Source organism: Artemia sp. Qi Xiang Cuo, chromosome 16 (genome assembly GCF_049724085.1).
Source record: "Artemia sp. Qi Xiang Cuo chromosome 16, ASM4972408v1, whole genome shotgun sequence".
In the NCBI taxonomy this organism is placed as follows: domain Eukaryota; kingdom Metazoa; phylum Arthropoda; class Branchiopoda; order Anostraca; family Artemiidae; genus Artemia; species Artemia sp. Qi Xiang Cuo.
In genome coordinates this window covers 8,560,662-8,582,141 of record NC_142809.1, presented here as the reverse complement: position 1 = coordinate 8,582,141, position 21,480 = coordinate 8,560,662, and the positions used below count along the sequence as shown (strand labels likewise).

Below are 21,480 nucleotides of genomic sequence, written 5' to 3'. Positions count from 1 at the left end.
GATGACTTAAACAGTTTTTTTTTCGACATGTTCATAGTTTTAGGTGGCTTGGGAATTTGGTGTGCAATTCAGTTCAGTTCTTCACCTCTGATATTAAAACATGTTAATTTCAGCTGAAGAATTATGCAGATTACAGAAGCTGTATACCCATCATTAATTAAGCAGCAATAATCAATCCCAAGTCTATTCCTGAATGTAGCCTAGTAAATTGTTGTCCATGCTTGTTTGGTCTTCGAACCAAACTTCACACAAAACTGAAAACCATGAAATGAAAAGAAATTTGTTGAAATACAGTTGCCCCTGCATTGCTATAGAAGTGCCTCATTTAAGTGTTATCAGAACTTTGAACTATTTTAACAAAATGTCTATCTCAAATTTTTTATCTGATGCATTTATGGCTTGGAGGAGGGGGGGGGGGCTAGTTACCCTCCAATCTCTTTTGACTATTAAAAAGTGAACAAGAACTTTCAATTTTCAGTCAAATGAGCCCTCTCTAAAGTTTATATGAGCATCCCTTCCATAAGAAATAATGGGAGAGATTCAGAGAATTCTTAAATTACAACCCTTGCCCTGAGGGCTGTGGGGGAGTTGTCATCCTCAAAGACCTAATTTTCAGAACTTAAAACTACGTTTAATAAACTGGCTTGCTCAAAATTTTGATTTGATGAGTTTGGGGAAAAGGTGGGCATGAGAGGGGGGCTATGTAACCTTAAATCACTTTCGGCTATTAAAAAGGACACGAGCCCTCTGAATTTACATTTGAATGATCCATTTTCGAAGATTTTAAGACACAATCTTCTATAAAAACCTTATATTACCCGAGTATATAAATTAAAACACTTGTCTTGAGGGTTGTGGGGGATTGTTCCCTCCCCTGGATCCGCCACTGCCTTACGCTCTCTGTTTCTTTCCTTGTTGGGGAGGAGAGGAGATGCCTGATAGGTGTGTGTTAATATCAACACATTTTAACGCTCATTGGACCTTTCAGGCATAAACAGAATTAGTTCAAAGGAAGGGGTGGGGAAAAAGGGTGTGTGGGGGGGTTTATTTGCCCTTCGATGACTTTTGACTCTTAAGACCTGGACTAGAACTTCCAATTTCCAATCAAATGAGCCCTCTCTGAAGTTTATACGAGAATGCCTTCCTGCCCACAGGAACTGGGGGTTTTTGCGACACCAGAGTTTTGTTACTTAACCTTTCAACTATTTTTAATAAAATGGTATTTTTAACCCTTGCATATAAAGGAGCTCTGGGGGGAAGTAATAAAAAATATTGAAGCTATATAAGATTTATTCATTTATTTATGTTTGCACTGGTTATCTTTACGTTTGTAAGATAGTTAATTTTAATTTCTGTTCGTTCGGGGTTTTGTTTATTCTTTAACAGTAATTTCTGGTCTTCCTGAGTATTAACTATAAAAGGAATTAATTTCTGCTGGTCCTGAGTTCAATATGGCTCTTTACTCTTCTTAGAAAACTTATTTTTATGTAAGGTTTTTTTAAATTAATAATAATAAAACATTGAAGCCTTATGGCCTTTGCTACAGACAGCTTAATTTACATGTCTCTGAAAAATCAAACTTGATTTTTTCACGCAACAATGAATGGATCTTGCTAGGTTATTCCATTTGTTGATGCAGAAAGAACAGCATCGTTTTGGTTAGACCATTTTTCGGATTTTTTTGTGCCACAGTAATTTAGCATTTATCGCAAAGTATGTATTTTAACCTTGTTTTAAGTATGGCTGTAATTTTAAGTATTTTATAATAGATTTACTATGTATTCTTCCCATGCAAAACTTTACCTTATTAAAGTCTTTGGGGTGGGGGTAGCGTAGTTGGCATAAAGAAGAAAACTTTAGTGTAGACAGTAGAAGAGGGGGAGGGTGAGGTGGGAGACTCATCCAATACGGGGCAGAACTTCAATTATCTCCTCCGTTCCCGATTTAGGAGATTAGAGAGACTCTTTAGGCTGTAGAATGTTTGACCGTTTGAGTTGTGGAAGACGTTAAAATACTCAAAAATACTTTATATTTTTAGTTATTGCAGGATTGATTTCATAGATTGTGGAATGCTGAGCCCCTGGCCCATGATTTGGATGAGCCTCAACTCATAATATGCAATTTTGATTAATTGTTCCGTGTTGTGTGCATATATTATTGTATATATGTTATTTTGAGCTATACATTTGTCGCATTGAGTTCCTTTTTAAACCTTGAAATAAAAACTGAAACTTTAGCATAGACAGTGGTGGGGGAAGTCTCCCCCCTCATATGCATAGTTGAGCAGCCGCAGAGAAAGTAATACAAATGAAAATAATCTGTCTTTTGAAATATGCTGAACAAAATGGTTATCTCAAAATTTTGATTGGATGTGTATGGGGAAATGATGGGCGTAGGGGGGGGGGGGCTAGTTGCACTCCAATAACTTTCGACCATTAAAAAGGGCCCTGGGCCTTTAATTTTCAATCAAATGAGCATGTTTTGAAGTTTCTACGACAACGCCTTCTATAAAACCTTATATGCCCCCAGGGCATAACTTAAAACCCTTGCCCTGAGGGTTGTGGGGGATTGTCCACCTCAAAAACAAATTTTCTATCTGGAAATCAACTAGCCTACGCTGAACAAAATGGCTATCTGAAAATTTTGATTGGATGTGTTTGGGGAAATGATGGGCCTGGGGGGGGGGAAGAGGGCTAGTTACACTCCAATCACTTTTGACTATTAAAAAGGGCACAAGCCCTTTAAGTTCCGATCGAATGAGCATGTCTTGAAGTTTATATGACAAATCCTTTTATAAATACCTTGAACGCCCCCAGGGCATACCTTAAAACCCTTGACCTGAGGGTTGTGGGGGAGCATCCTTCTCAAAAATATATTTTCTATCTGGAAATCAACTAGGCTGAACAAAATGGCTATCTCAAAATTTTTATTGGAGGTGTTGGGGGGACGGGTCGGCGGGGGGGGGGGGGCTAGTTGCCCTCCAATCATTTTCGACTATTAAAAAGGGCACTAGAACTTCGATTTCCAATTGAATGAGCCCCTTTTGAAGTTTATACGGCGACCCCATTCATGTAAAGTGCCTCTGGGAAAAAAAACAAAAAAACGTTGGAGCCATATGGCCTTTACTATAGGCAACGCTACAGCGTTGCCTCTGATATGCAGACCTAATCTTATTGGTTTATTTGAATTTTCCTTTCCGAATAATGTAAAGATTTTCAATTTTTCAATTCAATCGGGATTTATTAAAAATAAATAGAAATTAACATCATAAATATACTTCTCTATGCAAAAAATGCACGTTGAGTCCCTTAAAAAAATAACGATTCCTCCTAATCACGCTTTACGAATCTCGCGTTACTCTTCAACACAATCACATCCCTCATCCATACATCTTATTATCTAAGAGATTCCCCCCTTCCTCCCCAAAAGCTCAGCTACCTTAACCTTACAAGATAATAATAGATAAATAAAAAACAAACCGATATAAAAATGATAATAATTTTAAAAAAGTCTCAACTATTAATTAACTCTATTTTTTGAAATTCAAAAAGATAATTTTTCAAATTATTTTTAAAAGACCCAAGGGAGCTCCTACATCTCAGTTCTTGTGGAAGCACGTTCCACGCTTTCGCGCACGCCACATCTGGTGCAAAATCCGACTGTACTGTAGGTGTTCATCTCACCAAAAGGTTTGAGGCAGATCTCGTGTTCCTAGGATATTTTTCCGACATCAACTGGAATAGACTGGAATGCTGATGGAAGTAATCCGAACAAAAATTTGAAAAAGATTAGAAGAGGACTAATATCTTGCGTCCCTCCCTAACAGCTCTCCCTCAGTGATCTAATCAGAGTCTCGAGTCAGGATCCAATTTGGGCATAGAAATGGTATCAGAATTCAAGTCTTGTAAGGCTATGGCAAAAATGACAGAAAAGTCTTCACACATTGATTTGTATTTAAAATGACTATATGAAAATTGTGCAGTTTAATTTTCGAATAATAGCCTTCACTATATTGTTTTTTTTTTTAGGTTTTGTGTTCACTTGCAAGCAGTATACCCATAGATGAAGCAGTTATGACAAAAAGCCTTGACAAAGTACCTTTAAAAACAATACTCTTGAACTTTGTTAATCATGTGCATACACTTGACTGTAAGCTTGCTGAAGGTGAAGACTTGTATGAAAAAGAGTTTTTAGTAAGTTATTTGCATCTAGGTTTGACAAGATTTTGTTATAAAATATCATACATTTGAAAAAAAGGAATAAATATCTAGGGTTAATTTGAATGGATGGCTCCTTAGATTTTACTTGGAGTAGTTGCAACTGCTCCCTACTTCTATTAATAAATGCTTGGAAGTGCTCTACCAGCAGCACCAATATAAAAATGGGGAGGGAAGATGTGGATTTTTTCTTATCTCGGTTAATTTGAATGGCTGGCTCCTTAGATTTTACTTGGAGTATTTGTAACTACTCCCTTCTTCTATTAATAAATGCTTGGAAGTGCTCTACCAGCAGCACTAATATAGGAATGGGGAGGGAGGATGTGGACTTTTCTTATCTGTGGTTAATTTGAATTGCTGGCTCCTTAGATTTTACTTGGAGTATTTGCAACTGCTCCCTACTTCTATTAATAAATGCTTGGAAGTGCTCTACCAGCAGCACTAATATAGAAATGGGGAGGGAGGATGTGGATTTTTTCTTATCTGTGGTTAATTTGAATGGCTGGCTCCTTAGATTTTACTTAGAGTATTTGCAACTACTCCCTACTTCTATTAATAAATGCTTGGAAGTGCTCTACCAGCAGCACTAATATAGAAATGGGGAGGGAGGATGTGGATTTTTTCTTATGTGTGGTTAATTTGAATGGCTGGCTCCTTAGATTTTACTTGGAGTATTTGCAATTGCTCCCTACTTCTATTAATAAATGCTTGGAAGTGCACTACCAGCAGCACCAATATAAAAATTGAGAGGGAGGATGTGGATTTTTTCTTATCTATGGTTAATTTGAATGGCTGGCTCCTTAGATTTTACTTGGAGTATTTGCAACTGCTCCCTACTTCTATTAATAAATGCTTGGAAGTGCTCTACCAGCAGCACTAATATAGAAATGGGGAGAGAGGATGTGGATTTTTTCTTATCTATGGTTAATTTGAATGGCTGGCTCTTTAGATTTTACTTGGAGTATTTGCAAATACTCACTACTTCTATTAATAAATGCTTGGAAGTGCTCTACCAGCAGCACTAATATAGAAATGGGGAGGGAGGATGTGGATTTTTTCTTATCTCTGGTTAATTTGAATGGCTGGCTCCTTAGATTTTACTTGGAGTATTTGCAACTACTCCCTACTTCTATTAATAAATGCTTGGAAGTGCTCTACCAGCAGCACTAATATAGAAATGGGGAGGGAGGATGTGGATTTTTTCTTATCTGTGGTTAATTTGAATGGCTGGCTCCTTAGATTTTACTTGGAGTATTTGCAACTCCTCCCTACTTCTATTAATAAATGCTTGGAAGTGCTCTACCAGGAGCACTAGTATAGAAATGGGGAGGGAGGATGTGGATTTTTTCTTATCTGTGGTTAATTTGAATGGCTGGCTCCTTAGATTTTACTTGGAGTATTTGCAATTGCTCCCTACTTCTATTAATAAATGCTTGGAAGTGCACTACCAGCAGCACCAATATAAAAATTGAGAGGGAAGATGTGGATTTTTTCTTATCTATGGTTAATTTGAATGGCTGGCTCCTTAGATTTTACTTGGAGTATTTGCAACTGCTCCCTACTTCTATTAATAAATGCTTGGAAGTGCTCTACCAGCAGCACTAATATATAAATGGGGAGTGAGGATGTGGATTTTTTCTTATCTGTGGTTAATTTGAATGGCTGGCTCCTTAGATTTTACTTGGAGTATTTGCAACTACTCCCTACTTCTATTAATAAATGCTTGGAAGTGCTCTACCAGCAGCACTAATATAGAAATGGGGAGGGAGGATGTGGATTTTTTCTTATCTATGGTTAATTTGAATGGCTGGCTCCTTAGATTTTACTTGGAGTATTTGCAACTACTCCCTACTTCTATTAATAAATGCTTGGAAGTGCTCTACCAGGAGCACTAGTATAGAAATGGGGAGAGAGGATGTGGATTTTTTCTTATCTGTGGTTAATTTGAATGGCTGGCTCCTTAGATTTTACTTGGAGTATTTGCAACTGCTCCCTACTTCTATTAATAAATGCTTGGAAGTGCACTACCAGCAGCACTAGTATAGAAATGGGGAGGGAGGATGTGGATTTTTTCTTATGTGTGGTTAATTTGAATGGCTGGCTCCTTAGATTTTACTTGGAGTATTTGCAATTGCTCCCTACTTCTATTAATAAATGCTTGGAAGTGCACTACCAGCAGCACCAATATAAAAATTGAGAGGGACGATGTGGATTTTTTCTTATCTTTGGTTAATTTGTATGGCTGGCTCCTTAGATTTTACTTGGAGTATTTGCAACTGCTCCCTACTTCTATTAATAAATGCTTGGAAGTGCTCTACCAGCAGCACTAATATAGAAATGGGGAGGGAGGATGTGGATTTTTTCTTATCTGTGGTTAATTTGAATGGCTGGCTCCTTAGATTTTACTTGGAGTATTTGCAACTACTCCCTACTTCTATTAATAAATGCTTGGAAGTGCTCTACCAGCAGCACTAATATAGAAATGGGGAGGGAGGATGTGGATTTTTTCTTATCTGTGGTTAATTTGAATGGCTGGCTCCTTAGATTTTACTTGGAGTATTTGCAACTACTCCCTACTTCTATTCATAAATGCTTGGAAGTGCTCTACCAGCAGCACTAATATAGAAATGGGGAGAGAGGATGTGGATTTTTTCTTATGTGTGGTTAATTTGAATGGCTGGCTCCTTAGATTTTACTTGGAGTATTTGCAACTGCTCCCTACTTCTATTCATAATTGCTTGGAAGTGCTCTACCACAATCACCAATATGAAAATAGGGAAGCAAGATGTGGATTTTTTTTTATTTGTCTTGTTAACAAAGATACGATTCAAAATCAAGGATTGGATTTTTTTTTTATTAAATAAAAAAAAAAAAAAAATAGGTTCTAAATCCATGGGAGGGTAATTGGTTCCTCTGTATTCTCAAATTTCAAATTGGTGAGTCTTATGCCCCCCCCCCCCTTGAAAAATAAATGACATATGCCCGTATATTAAAAGTCTCACATTTGGACAGATTTATTGGTAATGTAATTCTTTTCTAGTTAGATGACCTTTATTCTTTTTAAATTTCAGGATAATTAATATCATGTTCTTTAATAGTGAATGAAACAAATTATTGTCAATTTGACCTGTTTTTCTTATAGTCCAGTTTTACGGTGAGAGGCTTTTAAGCAGCATCATTTAATACTATACCTTTTTTTTCCAACTCATACAAGCTATACCATTGCTGGAATGTTTCAAACGCTTTCTTTAATAGACATAAACAATTTTTTAAATGTAATCAAATACCCTTTAGTATCAAATAAATGAACTGCTTACAAATAAAAAAATAATTTTATCCTAAGAAGTGAATGATTTGAACTGTTGATAAGAACTGAGGAAAGCGACCTAAGCTGCAATCAAACAGTTCGTGGTAACGAAATGTAAGTAAGGAGCAACCCGGCTCAATGGTAACCGAAACTCTAAAAAACGGAATTTTGATACCAATAGATACATCGAAAGAATCAAATTTTAATGCTGATTTTAAATATATAAATTTCATCAAGTTTAATCTTGCCCATCAAAAGTTACGCGCCTGAGAAAATGTGCCTGATTTTTAAAAAAAGGGGGAAAGACCCCCTAAAAGGCATAGAATCTTAATGAAAATCACACCATCATATTCAGCGTATCAGAGAACTCTACTGTAGAGGTTTCAAACTCCTATCTACAAAAATGTGGAATTTTGTATTTTTTGCCATAAGAATGATCACGGGTGCATGTTTATTGGTTTGTTAGTTTTTTTGTTTGGTTTTTCCCAGGGGTGATCGTATCGACGCAATAGTCCTAGAATGTCGTAAAAAGGCGCATTAGGACGGAAATTAAAAGTTCTAGTGCCGTTTTTAAGTGACCAAAAAAAAATGGAGGGCAACTAGGCCCCTTCCCACGCTCATTTTTTTCTCAAAGTCACCCAATTAAAATTTTGAGATAGCCATTTTGTTCAGCATATTCAGGAAGATTTTTTTATGGTGGGGGGGGGGGGCTGGAGGAGGTGGTTACTCGGGAGAATCTTTCTGTGGAGGATGTTTCTTTGGGGTAATGGACATTTCTGTGAAGGGGGCGCCGGATTTCCAAGCATTATTTAAAAAAGATCAGAAATTAAATTTAAAAAACAAGTTTTTTCAACTGAAAGTAAGAAGCAACATTAGAACTTAAAATGAACAGAAAATATTACGTATATGAGGGGGTTCTCCTCCAAGTCAATACCTCGCTCTTTACGCTACAGATTTTTTTTAGTGCTTTCAAAAGAGCTATCTATTCTAATTAAATGGCCTTTGTGATTCAGAAGTTTGTGAATTAAATTTTTTTTTTAATTTTAACGTAAAGAGCGTGGTATTGACTAAGGGAAGAACCCCATCATATACGTAATAACATATACGTAATAAAAAAAAAAGCGATACGGCTCAATAGTAATCGAAACTTTTAAAAACATAACTTTGATGTCAATAAATGTATCAAAAGAATGGGCTTATAATGCTGATTCTAAATATATGCATTTTATTAAGTTTAGTATTACTCATCAAAGGCTACGAGCCTGAGAAAATTTACATGATTTTTTAAGGAGAGGGGAAACATCCACTAAAAGTGAAAGAATTTTAATGAAAATCACACCGTCAGATCCAGCGTATCAGAAAACCCTATAACATAAGTAGAGAGGACCCTAGTACTCGTACGGGGACTCCATATATGGGCATAGAGTCCCTAGGGAGAACACCTGTGCTGTCAGTCCGACGGGTCACCATAAATGGGCATAGCCTCCCTACGGAGAACACGTTTCCGAGAAATTGGTGTTCGTTCAGGAGAATTGTTTCCGGGGCGAAGTTTATTAATGTCTTTGGAGTTCGTCCAGGAGAATTGTTTCCGGGCGAAGTTTATTAATGTCTGACAGATGATTTCAAGGTTGATTAATGTCTTTGGAGTTCGTCCAGGAGAATTGTTTCCGGGCGAAGTTTATTAATGTCTGCCGGGTGATGTCAATGCTGATTGATTTGTCACAAAAGGCGAATTATCACCGGGTGAATGTTTTGATCTTAGAGATGAAGAGATTAAAGCAGGAAATGGTTTCATAGGATTTTCAAATTTGACAGCGCAGGGATATCAAAACAAAAGGAACACGCAGAAATTACGTTTACGGGTTATTTGGGCGAAACCGTTTTAGACATTTTAGGGATTTATTTGGGCGAAACAGTTAGAGACATTTTAAAAGATGATTTTAGAAGAGGATTTAGAAGAGGATTTGAGGGTGAAACTCTGTGGTCGTTATAATACACAAGTTCCATTTGAACAGTGTCGTGAGGTCCCCTACCCCAAACCCAAAAGGCTCCGATCCCCCTACCCCAACCCCGAAGAAAGCCCCCCGCCCCCCAAGATCCACCCGGCACCCAAAGGCCCACCCGGCCCCCCAGAGCCCCCCCAACCCCCAAAGCCCCCCCCCGCCCCCCCAAGAGTCCCCGCCCCCATTTTTAATAATTTTTTAAGGCTTTATTATATCTTTTCAGAACAAGTTATTTTCTTAATGTCCATCCTAAACCCATTTTACAAGTTGAAGTACCCATCCATCTCACCCACAACTTTACTTTACGACTTTTTTGCACATCCCAAGATCAAACAATACTTTTCAAAAGGCATTTCAGAACAAGTTCTTTTCTTAGTGACCGGCCTAAACCCATTTTACAAATTGAAGTACCCATTCTTTCCACCCACAACTTTACTTTAAAGCTTTTTGAATGCTCCAACACCAAGCAATACTTTTCAAAGGGCATTTCAGAGCAAGTTCTTTTCTTAATGTCCTTCCTAAACCCATTTTACAAGTTGAAGTACCCATCCTTGTCAGCCAAAACTTTACTATACTGCTTTTTTGAATGCTCCAACACCCAGCAATACTTGTCAAAAATCATTTCAGAAAAATTTCTTTTCATAATGTTCATCATCAACCCATTTTACAAGTTGAAGTTCCCTTCCTTTTCACCCACAACTTTACTATGCTGCATTTTTGAATGCTCCAACACCAAGCAATACTTTTCAAAAGGTATTTCAGAACAATTTCTTTTCATAATGTCCATCCTAAACCCATTTTACAAGTTGAAGTAATTATCCTTTACACCCACAAATTTACTTTACAGCTTTTTGAGTGCCCCAACACCAAGCAATACTTTTCAAATGGCTTTTCACAATAAGTTCTTTTTTAATGTACCTCCTAAACCTATTTTACAAATTGAAGAACCTAACCTTTTCACCCACAATTTTACTTTACAGCTTTTTTGAATGCTCCAACACCCAGCAATACTTTTCAAAAGGTATTTAAGAACCAGTTCTTTTCATAATGTCCATCCTAAATCAATTTTAGAAATTGAAGTACCTATCTTTTTCACCCACAACTTTACTATACTGCCTTTTTGAATGCTCCAACACCAAGCAATACTTTTCAAATGACATTTCCGAACAAGTTATTTTCTTAATGTCATTCCTAAAACCCATTTTACAAGTTGAAGTACCCATCCTTTTCACCCACAACTTTACTTTACAGCTTTTTGAATGCCCCAACACCAAGCAGTACTTTTCAAAGGCTTTTATATATCTTTTCAGAACAAGTTCTTTACGTAATGTCCTTCCTAAACCAATTTTACAAGTTGAAGTACTCATCTTTCCCCCCACAACTTTACTATAAGGCTTTTCGAATACCCCAACATCAAGCAATGCTTTTCAAAGGGCATGATTATATCTTTTCAGAACAAGTTCTTTTCTTAATGTCTTCCTAAACCCATTTTACAAGTTGAAGTAGTTATCTTTTCCCCCACAACTTTACTTTACGACTTTTTTGCACACCCAAACATCAAGCAATACTTTCCAAAGGGCTTCATTATATCTTTTCAGAATAAGTTTTTTTTTCTTAATGTCCTTCATAAACCAATTTTACAAGTTGAAGTAGTTATCTTTTTCACCACAACTTTACTTTACGACTTTTTTGCACACCCCAAGATCAAGCAATATTTTTCAAAAGGTTTTATTATATCTTTTCAGAACAAGTTCTTTTCTTAATATGCTTCTTAAACCAATTTATACCCCAACATCAAGCAATACTTTTCAAAAGGCTTTATTATATCTTTTCAGAACAAGTTCTTTACGTAATTGTCTCCTAAACCCATTTTACAAGTTGAAGTACTTATCTTTTCCCCACAACTTTACTTTACGACTTTTTTGCACACCCAAACATCAAGCAATACTTTCCAAAAGGCTTTATTATATCTTTTTAGAATAAGTTTTTTTTTCTTAATGTCCTTCATAAACCAATTTTACAAGTTGAAGTAGTTATCTTTTTCACCACAACTTTACTTTACGACTTTTTTGCACACCCCAAGATCAAGCAATACTTTTCATAAGGCTTTATTATATCTTTTCAGAATAAGTTTTTTTCTTAATGTCCGTCATAAACCAATTTTACAAGTTGAAGTAGTTATCTTTTTCACCACAACTTTACTTTACGATTTTTTTGCACACCCCAAGATCAAGCAATACTTTTCAAAAGGTTTTATTATATCTTTTCAGAACAAGTTCTTTTCTTAATATGCTTCTTAAACCAATTTAACAAATTCTAAATTTTTCCTTAGTAGATAGAAAAAGCTATATCATAGTTGTGAATATTTTCTCGAAAGATAAGCAGTTTTATTTCAATTTTAAATTTTCTCAATGAAGTAAAGAAAAGTTCAAGTTCTATTCTGAATTTTCTCAATGAAAAAGAAATTAGTTATTAATTATTTCTATTTTTCCAAATAATATAAAAATTTTCCACTTTAGTTCAGATCTGTCTCGAAGAGATGAAAAAATTTAAAATACTGTTCCAAATTTTTCATAGAAGATAGAAAAGTTCAAGTTCTCTTCGGAATTTTACCAAAGAACACAATTCAATTCTAATTTCTCCAGAGAAAATAAAAATCTTCCACTTCAGTTTTAAGTTCACCAAAGACATAAAGAAATTTAAAGTTCTATTCTAAATTTATCTTTAGTAGAAAGAAAAAGCTATACCATAGTTGCGAATATTTTCCCGGAAGACAAGTTCTAGTTCAATTTTCAATTTTCTCAACGAAGTCTAGGGAAGTTCAAGTTCTATTCTGAATTTTCTCAATGAAAAAGAAATTAGTTACTGATCATTTCTATTTTTCCAAATAATATAAAAATTTTCCACTTTAGTTCAGATCTGTCTCGAAGAGATGAAAAATTTAAAATAATGTTCCAAATTTTTCACAGAAGATAAAAAAGTTCAAGTTCTCTTCTGAATTTTACCAAAGAACACAATTCAATTCTAATTTCTCCAGAGAAAATAAAAATCTTTCACTTCAGTTCTTTTTTTCGCAAAGACATATAGAAATTTAAATTTCAATTCTAAATTTTTCGGTGAAAGATAGAAAACGTGATACCATACTTTTGAATATTTTCCCAGAAGATAAAAAGTTCTAGTTCAATTTGAAATTTTCTCAACGAAGAGAAGAAAAGTTCAAGTTCTCTTCTGAATTTTACCAAAGAACACAATTCAATTCTAATTTCTCCAGAGAAAATAAAAATCTTCCACTTCAGTTTTAAGTTCCTCAAAGACATAAAGAAATTTAAAGTTCTATTCTAAATTTTTCCGTAGTAAATAGAAAAAGCTATACCATAGTTGTGAATATTTTCCCAGAAGATAAAAAGTTCTACTTCAATTTTTAATTTTCTCAACGAAGTGAAGAAAAGTTCAAGTTCTATTCTGAATTTTCTCAATGAAAAAGAAATTAGTTATTGATCATTTCTATTTTTCCAAATAATATAAAAATTTTCCACTTTAGTTCAGATCTGTCTCGAAGAGATGAAAAATTTAAAATAATGTTCCAAATTTTTCACAGAAGATAAAATAGTTCAAGTTCTCTTCTGAATTTTACCAAAGAACACAATTCAATTCTAATTTCTCCAGAGAAAACAAAAATCTTCCACTTCAGTTCTCTATTTCACAAAGACAAAGAAATTTAAAGTTCAATTCTAAATTTTTCGGTGGAAGATAGAAAAAGTAATACCATACTTGTGAATATTTTCACGGAAGATAAAAAGTTATATTTCAATTTAAAATTTTCTCAACGAAGAGAAGAAAAGTTCAAGTTCTCTTCTGAATTTTACCAAAGAACACACTTCAATTCTAATTTCTCCAGAGAAAATAAAAATCTTCCACTTCAGTTTTAAGTTCCCCAAAGACATAAAGAAATTTAAAGTTCTATTCTAAATTTTTCGTAGTAAATAGAAAAAACTATACCATAGTTGTGAATATTTTCCCGGAAGATAAAAAGTTCTAGTTCAATTTCTAATTTTCTCAACGAAGTGAAGAAAAGTTCAAGTTCTATTCTGAATTCTCTCAATGAAAAAAGAAATTAGCGATTGATCATTTCTATTTTTACAAATATTATAAATAACGTCCATTCTAGTTCAGATCTGTCTCGAAGAAAGGAAAAAGTTAAAATAATGTTCCAAATTTTTCACAGAAGATAAAAAAGTTCAAGTTCTCTTCTGAATTTTACCAAAGAACACAATTCAATTCTAATTTCTCCAGAGAAAACAAAAATTTTCCACTTCAGTTCTCTATTTCACAGACATAAAGAAATTTAAAGTTCAATTCTAAATTTTTCGGTGGAAGATGGAAAAATTAATACCATACTTGTGAATATTTTCATGGAAGATAAAAAGTTTTAGTTCAATTTAAAATTTTCTCAACGAAGAGAAGAAAAGTTCAAGTTCTCTTCTGAATTTTACCAAAGAACACACTTCAATTTGAATTTCTCCAGAGAAAATAAAAATCTTCCACTTCAGTTTTAAGTTCTCCAAGGACATAAAGAAATTTAAACTTCTATTCTAAATTTTTCCGTAGTAAATAAAAAAAGCTATACCATAGTTAGGAATATTTTCCCAGAAGATAAAAAGTTCTAGTTCAATTTCTAATTTTCTCAACGAAGTGAAGAAAAGTTCAAGTTCTCTTCTGAATTTTCTCAATGAAAAAGAAATTAGTTATTGATCATTTCTATTTTTCAAATAATATAAAAATTTTCCACTTCAGATCAGATCTGTCTCAAAGGGATGAAAAATTAAAAATACTGTTCCAAATTTTTCACACAAGATAAAAAAATTCAAGTTATCTTCGGAATTTTACCAAAAAACACACTTAAATTCTAATTTCTCCAGAGAAAAAAAAATCTTCCAATTCAGTTCTCTATTACACAAGGACATAAAGATATTTAGAGTTCAAGTCTAAATTTTTCGGTGGAAGATAGAAAAACTAATACCATACTTGTGAATATTTTCCCGGAAGATAAAAAGTTCTAGTTCAATTTAAAATTTTCTCAACGAAGTGAAGAAAAGTTCAAGTTCTCTTCTGAATTTTACCAAAGAACACACTTCAATTCTAATTTCTCCAGAGAAAATAAAAATCTTCCACTTCAGTTCTTTATTTCACAAAGACATAAAGCAATTTAAAGTTCAATTCTAAATTTTTCGATGGAAGATAGATAAAGTAATACCATACTTGTGAATATTTTCCCGGAAGATAAAAAGTTCTAATTCAATTTAAAATTTTCTCAACGAAGTGAAGAAAAGTTCTAGTTCTCTTCTGAATTTTACCAAAGAACACAATTCAATTCTAATTTCACCAGAGAAAATAAAAATCTTCTACTTCAGTTCTTTATTTCACAAAGACATAAAGAAATTTAAAGTTCAATTCTAAATTTTTCGGTGGAAGATAGAAAAAGTAATACCATACATGTGAATATTTTCCCGGAAGATAAAAAATACTAGTTCAATTTAAAATTTTCTTAACGAAGTGAAGAAAAGTTCAAGTTCTCTTCTGAATTTTACCAAAGAACATAATTCAATTCTAATTTCTCCAGAGAAAATAAAAATCTTCCACTTTAGTTTTAAGTTCCCCAGAGAAATAAAGAAATTTAAAGTTCTATTCTAAATTTTTAGATGGAAGATAGAAAAAGTAATACTATGATTGTGATTATTTTCCATGAAGATCAAAAGTTTCACTGTATTTATAATTTTTCTTAAATTCAGTTCTGATTTTTCTCAAAGAGATAAAAAATTTAAAGTTATGTTCCAAATTTTTCATAGAAGATAGAAAAAGTTATACATTGATTGTGAATATTCGACTTGAAGATAAGGAGCTCCACTTTAATTCTGAGTTTTCTCGAAGAAGTGCAAAATGTTCAAGTTCTCTTCTGAATTTTCTTAAAGAAGAGAAAAAAGTTAGCTCAATTCTGAATTTTACCAATGAAAATGAAAAAACCATCCACTTCAGTTCTTAATTTCTCAAAAACATAAAAAATTTAAAGTTCAGTTCTAAATTTTTCTGTAGAAGATAGGAAAAGTTATACTATGATTGTGATTATTTTCGAGTGAAGATAAAAAGTTTCACTTTAATTCTAATTTTCTTAAATTCAGTTCCGATTTTTTGCAAAGAGATGAAAAATTTAAAGTTCTGTTCCAAATTTTTCATAGAATATAGAAAAATTTATAAATTGATCGTGAATATTCGACATGATGATAAGGAACTCAACTTTAATTTTGAGTTTTCACGCAAAAGTGCAAAATGTTCAAGTTCTCTTCTGAATTTTCTTAAAGAAGAGAAAAAAGTTAGATCAATTCTGAATTTTACCAATGAAAATGAAAAAACCTTCCATTTCAGTCCTTAATTTCTCAAAGACATAAGAAATTTAAAGTTCACTTCTAAATTTTTCCGTAGAAGATAGAAAAAGTTATACTATGATAGTGATTATTTTCCAGTTAAGATGAAAAGTTTCACTTTAATTCTAAATTTTCTTAAATACAGTTCCGATTTTTCTCAAAGAGATAAAAAAATTTAAAGTTCTGTTCCAAGTTTTTCATAGAAGATAGAAGAAGTTATACATTGATCGTGAATATTCACCATGAAGATAAAAATTTCCACTTTAATTCTAAATTTTCTCAATGAAGTGCAAAATGTTCAAGTTCTCTTCTAATTTTTCCAAGAAAATAAAAAGGTTCCACTTCAGTTCTGGTTTTTTTCTGAAAGAGATGAAAAATTTAAAGTTCTATTCTAATTTTATATTAAATTTTAGCTCCTTTGTCTTATGGATTTACCCCTCAAATTTTTAAATAAGAAAATGAGTGACTCGTTCTATTATTAAAGACAATCGTTCAAACTCGTTACTCTAACCTCCAAAACAATAGGTTAGGTTAGGTATAAATAAATATTAATAAATAAATAGAAACATTTCTACATGTTTAAGTTAGGTTAGGTTAACTTATCATGAACGCTCATGATAAGTTAACCTAACCTTTTCCGGCGAGTATGGTTTGGTTAGGTTAGGCTAGATTAAGTTAGGTTAGATTAAGTTAGGTTAGGTTAGCCTACGTACGCTTCACTTAGGTTAGGTTAGGTGAGAGACAGGCAAAAAGTTGGGTGTATGGTTAGGTTAGGCTAGATTAAGTTAGGTTAGGCTAGGTTAGCCTACGTACGCGCGCGTACGTAGGCTAACCTAACTTAACCTAACCTAATCTAACCTAACTTAATCTAGCCTAACCTAACCATACTCGCCGGAAAAGGTTAGGTTAACTTATCATGAGCGCTCATGATAAGTTAACCTAACTTAAACATGTAGAAATGTTTCTATTTATTTATTAATATTTATTTATACCTAACCTAACCTATTGTTTTGGAGGTTAGAGTAACGAGTTTGAACGATTGTCTTTAATAATAGAACGAGTCACTCATTTTCTAATTTAAAAATTTGAGGGGTAAATCCATAAGACAAAGGAGTTAAAATTTAATTTAAAATTAGAATAGAACTTTAAATTTTTCATCTCTTTGAGAAAAAAACAAGAACTGAAGTGGAACCTTTTTATTTTCTTTGAAAAAGTAGAAGAGAACTTGAACATTTTGCACTTCATTGAGAAAATTTAGAATTAAAGTGGAAATTTTAATCTTCATGGTGAATATTCACGATCAATGTATAACTTCTTCTATCTTCTATGAAAAACTTGGAACAGAACTTTAAATTTTTTCATCTCTTTGAGAAAAATCGGAACTGTATTTAAGAAAATTCAGAATTGAGCTAACTTGTTTCTCTTCTTTAAGAAAATTCAGAAGAGAACTTGAACATTTTGCACTTCTTCGAGAAAACTCAGAATTAAATTGGAGCTCCTTATCTTCCTAACTTTTTCTATCTTCTATGAAAAATTTGGAACAGAACTTAAAATTTTTCATCTCTTTGAGAAAAATCGGAACTGAATTTAAGAAAATTTAGAATTAAAGTGAAACTTTTGATCTTCATGGAAAATAATCACAATCATAGTATTACTTTTTCTATCTTCCATCTAAAAATTTAGAATAGAACTTTAGATTTCTTTATTTCTTTGGGGAACTTAAAACTGAAGTGGAAGATTTTTATTTTCTCTGGAGAAATTAGAATTGAAGTGTGTTCTTTGGTAAAGTTCAGAAGAGAACTTGTACTTTTCTTCACTTCGTTGAGAAAATTTTAGATTGAACTAGAACTTTTTATCTTCCGGGAAAATATTCACAAGTATGGTATTACTTTTTCTATCTTCCACCGAAAAATTTAGAATTGAACTTTAAATTTCTTTATGTTCTTGTGAAATAAGGAACTGAAGTGGAAGATTTTTATTTTCTCTGGTGAAATTAGAATTGAATTGTGTTGTTTAGTAAAATTCAGAAGAGAACTTGAACTTCTCTTCACTTCTTTGAGAAAATTTTAAATTGAACTAGAGCTTTTTATCTTCCGGAAAATATTCACACGTATAGTATTACTTTATATATCTTCAACCGAAAAATTTAGAATTGAACTTTAAATTTCTTTATTTCTTTGTTAAATAAGGAACTGAAGTGGAAGATTTTAATTTTCTCTCGTGAAATTAGAATTCAATTGTGTTCTTTGATAAAATTCAGAAGAGAACTTGAACTTTTCTTCACTTCGTTGAGAAAATTTTAAATTGAACTAGAACTTTTTATCTTCCGGAAAAATATTCACAAGTATGGTATTACTTTTTCTATCTTCCACCGAAAAATTTAGAATTGAACTTTAAATTTCTTTATGTCTTTGTGAAATAAAGAACTGAAGTGGAAGATTTTGTTTTTCTCTGGAGAAATTAGAATTGAATTGTGTTCTTTGGTAAAATCCAGAAGAGAACTTTAACTTTTTATCTTCTATGAAAAATTTGGAACAGTATTTTAAATTTTTCATCCCTTTGAGACAGATCTGAACTGAAATGGAAAATTTTTATATTATTTGGAAAAATAGAAATGATCAATCACTTATTTCTTTTTCATAGAGAAAACTCAGAAGAGAACTTGAACTTTTCTTCACTTCGTTGAGAAAATTTAAAATTCAACTAGAACTTATTATCTTCCATGAAAATATTCACAAGTATGGTATTACTTTTTCTATCTTCCACCGAAAAATTTAGAATTGAACTTTAAATTGCTTTTTGTCTTTGTGAAATAGAGAACTGAAGTGGAAGATCTTTATTTTCTCTGATGAAATTAGAATTGAAGTGTGTTCTTTGGTAAAATTCAGAAGAGAACTTGAACTTTTCTTCACTTCATTGAGAAAATTTTAAATTGAACTAGAACGTTTTATCTTCCTTGAAAATATTCACAAGTATGGTATTACTTTTTATATCTTCCACCGAAAAATTTAGAATTGAACTTTAAATTTCTTTATGTCTTTGTGAAATAGAGAACTGAAATGGAAAATTTTTGTTTTCTCTGGAGAAATTAGAATTCAATTGTGTTCTTTGGTAAAATTCTGAAGAGAACTTGAACTTTTTTATCTTCTGTGAAAAATTTGGAACAGTATTTTAAATTTTTCATCCCTTTGAGACAGATCTGAACTGAAGTGGAAAATTTTTATATTATTTGGCAAAATGGAATTGATCAATAAATAATTTCATTTTTCATTGGGAAAATTCAGAAGAGAACTTGAACTTTTCTTCACTTCGTTGAGAAAATTAAAATCAGAAGTACAACTTTTTATCTTCTGGGAAAATATTCACATCTATGGTATAGCTTTTTCTATCTTCTACGGAAGAATTTAGAATAGAACTTTAAATTTCTTTGTGTCTTTGGGGAACTTAAAACTGAAGTGCAAGATTTTTATTTTCTCTGGAGATATTAGAATTGAAGGGTGTTCCTTGGTAAAATTCAGAAGAAAACTTGAACTTTTCTTCTCTTCGTTGAGAAAATTTTAAATTGAACTAGAGCTTTTTATCTTCCATGAAAATATTCACAAGTATGGTATTACTTTTTCTATCTTACACCGAAAAATTTAGAATTGAACTTTAAATTTTTTTTTGTCTGTGTGAAATAGAGAACTGAAGTGGAAGAATTTTGTTTTATCTGGATAAATTACGATTGAATTGTGTTCTTTGGTAAAATTCAGAAGAGAACTTGAACTTTTTTATCTTCTTTGAAAAATTTAGAACAGTATTTTAAATTTTTCCTTTCTTTGAGACAGATCTGAACTAAAGTGGACAATTTTTATAATATTTGGAAAAATAGAAATGATCAATATCTAATTTCTTTTTCATTGAGAAAATTCAGAATAGAACTTGAAATTTTCTTCACTTCGTTGAGAAAATTAAAAATTGAACTAGAACTTTTTATCTTCCGGGAAAATATTCACAACTATGGTATAAGCTTTTTCTATTTACTACGAAAAATTTAGAATAGAACTTTAAATTTTTTTATGTCTTTGGGGAACTTAAAACTGAAGTGGAAGATTTTTATTTTCTCTGGAGAAATTAGAATTGAAGTGTGTTCTTTGGTAAAGTTCAGAAGAGAACTTGAACTTTTCTTCTCTTCGTTGAGAAAATTTTAAATTGTACTAGAACTTTTTATCTTCCGTGAAAATATTCACAAGTATGATATTACTTTTTCTATCTTCCTCCGAAAAATTTAGAATTGAACTTTAAATTTCTTTGTCTTTGTGAAATAGAGAACTGAAGTGGAAGATTTTTGTTTTCCCTGGATAAATTAGAATTGAATTGTGTTCTTTGGTAAAGTTCAGAAGAGAACATGAACTTTTTTATCTTCTGTGAAACATTTGGAAAATTATTTTAAATTTTTCATTTCTTCGAGACAGATCTGAACTAAAGTGGACAATTTTTATATTATTTGGAAAAATAGAAATGATCAATAACTTATTTCTTTTTCATTGAGAAAATTCAGAAGAGAACTTGAACTTTTCTTCACTTCGTTGAGAAAATTAGAAACTGAACTAGAACTTTTTATCTTCTGGAAAAATATTCACAACTATTGTCTAGCTTTTTCTATTTACTACGGAAAAATTTAGAATAGAACTTTAACTTTTTTTATGTCTTTGGTGAACTCAAAACTGAAGTGCAAGATTTTTATTTTCTCTGGAGAAATTAGAATTTTAGTGTGTTCTTTGGTAAAATTCACAAGAGAACTTGAACTTTTCTTCTTTTCTTTGAGAAAATTTTAAATTGAACTAAAACTTTTTATCTTCCATGAAAATATTCACAAGTATGGTATTACTTTTTCTATCTTCCACCGAAAAATTTAGAATTGAACTTTAAATTTCTTTATGTCTTTTGTGAAATAAAGAACTGAAGTGGAAGATTTTTGTTTTCTCTGGAGAAATTAGAATTGAATTGTGTTCTTTGGTAAAATTCAGAAGATAACTTGAACTTTTTTATCTTCTTTGAAAAATTTGGAACATTATTTTAAATTTTTCATGTCTTCGAGACAGATCTGAACTAAAGTGGGAAATTTTTATATTATTTGCAAAAATAGAAATGATCAATAACTAATTTCATTTTCATTGAGAAAATTCAGAATAGAACTTGAACTTTCCTTGGCTTCATTGAGAAAGTTGGAAATTGAACTAGAACTTTTTGTTTTCTGGGAAAATATTTGCAAATATGCTATAGCTTTTTCTATCTACTACAGATAAATTTAGAATAGAAATTTAAATTTCTTTATGTCTTTGGTAAGATTAAAACCGAAGTGGAAGATTTTTGTTTTCTGTTGAGAAATTAGAATTGAATTGTGTTCTTTGGTAAAATTCCGAAGAGAACTTGAACTTTTCTATCTTCTATGAAAAATTTGGAACAGTATTTTAAATTTTTTCATCTCTTCTAGACAGATCTGAACTAAAAAGGAAAATTTTTATATTATTTGGAAAAATAGAAATGATTAA

At 32.2% G+C, this 21,480-nt stretch overlaps 1 protein-coding gene across 2 annotated transcripts in view; it reads left to right on the top strand.

The window, feature by feature from the left end:
- Positions 1–21,480, top strand: part of LOC148942534 (uncharacterized) — a 112,971-nt gene that overhangs the window by 15,035 nt on the left and 76,456 nt on the right. The window contains exons 1-2 of one of the 2 annotated variants that reach the window (XM_089102135.1): positions 1,663–1,713; positions 4,029–4,193. In XM_089102135.1, coding sequence (XP_088958261.1) covers positions 4,074–4,193 — 120 coding nt within the window. In that variant the 5' untranslated portion in view covers positions 1,663–1,713; positions 4,029–4,073. Of the gene's footprint in view, positions 1–1,662; positions 1,714–4,028; positions 4,194–21,480 lie in introns of those variants that run through there. The other variant, XM_089102134.1, reaches the window with a different exon arrangement.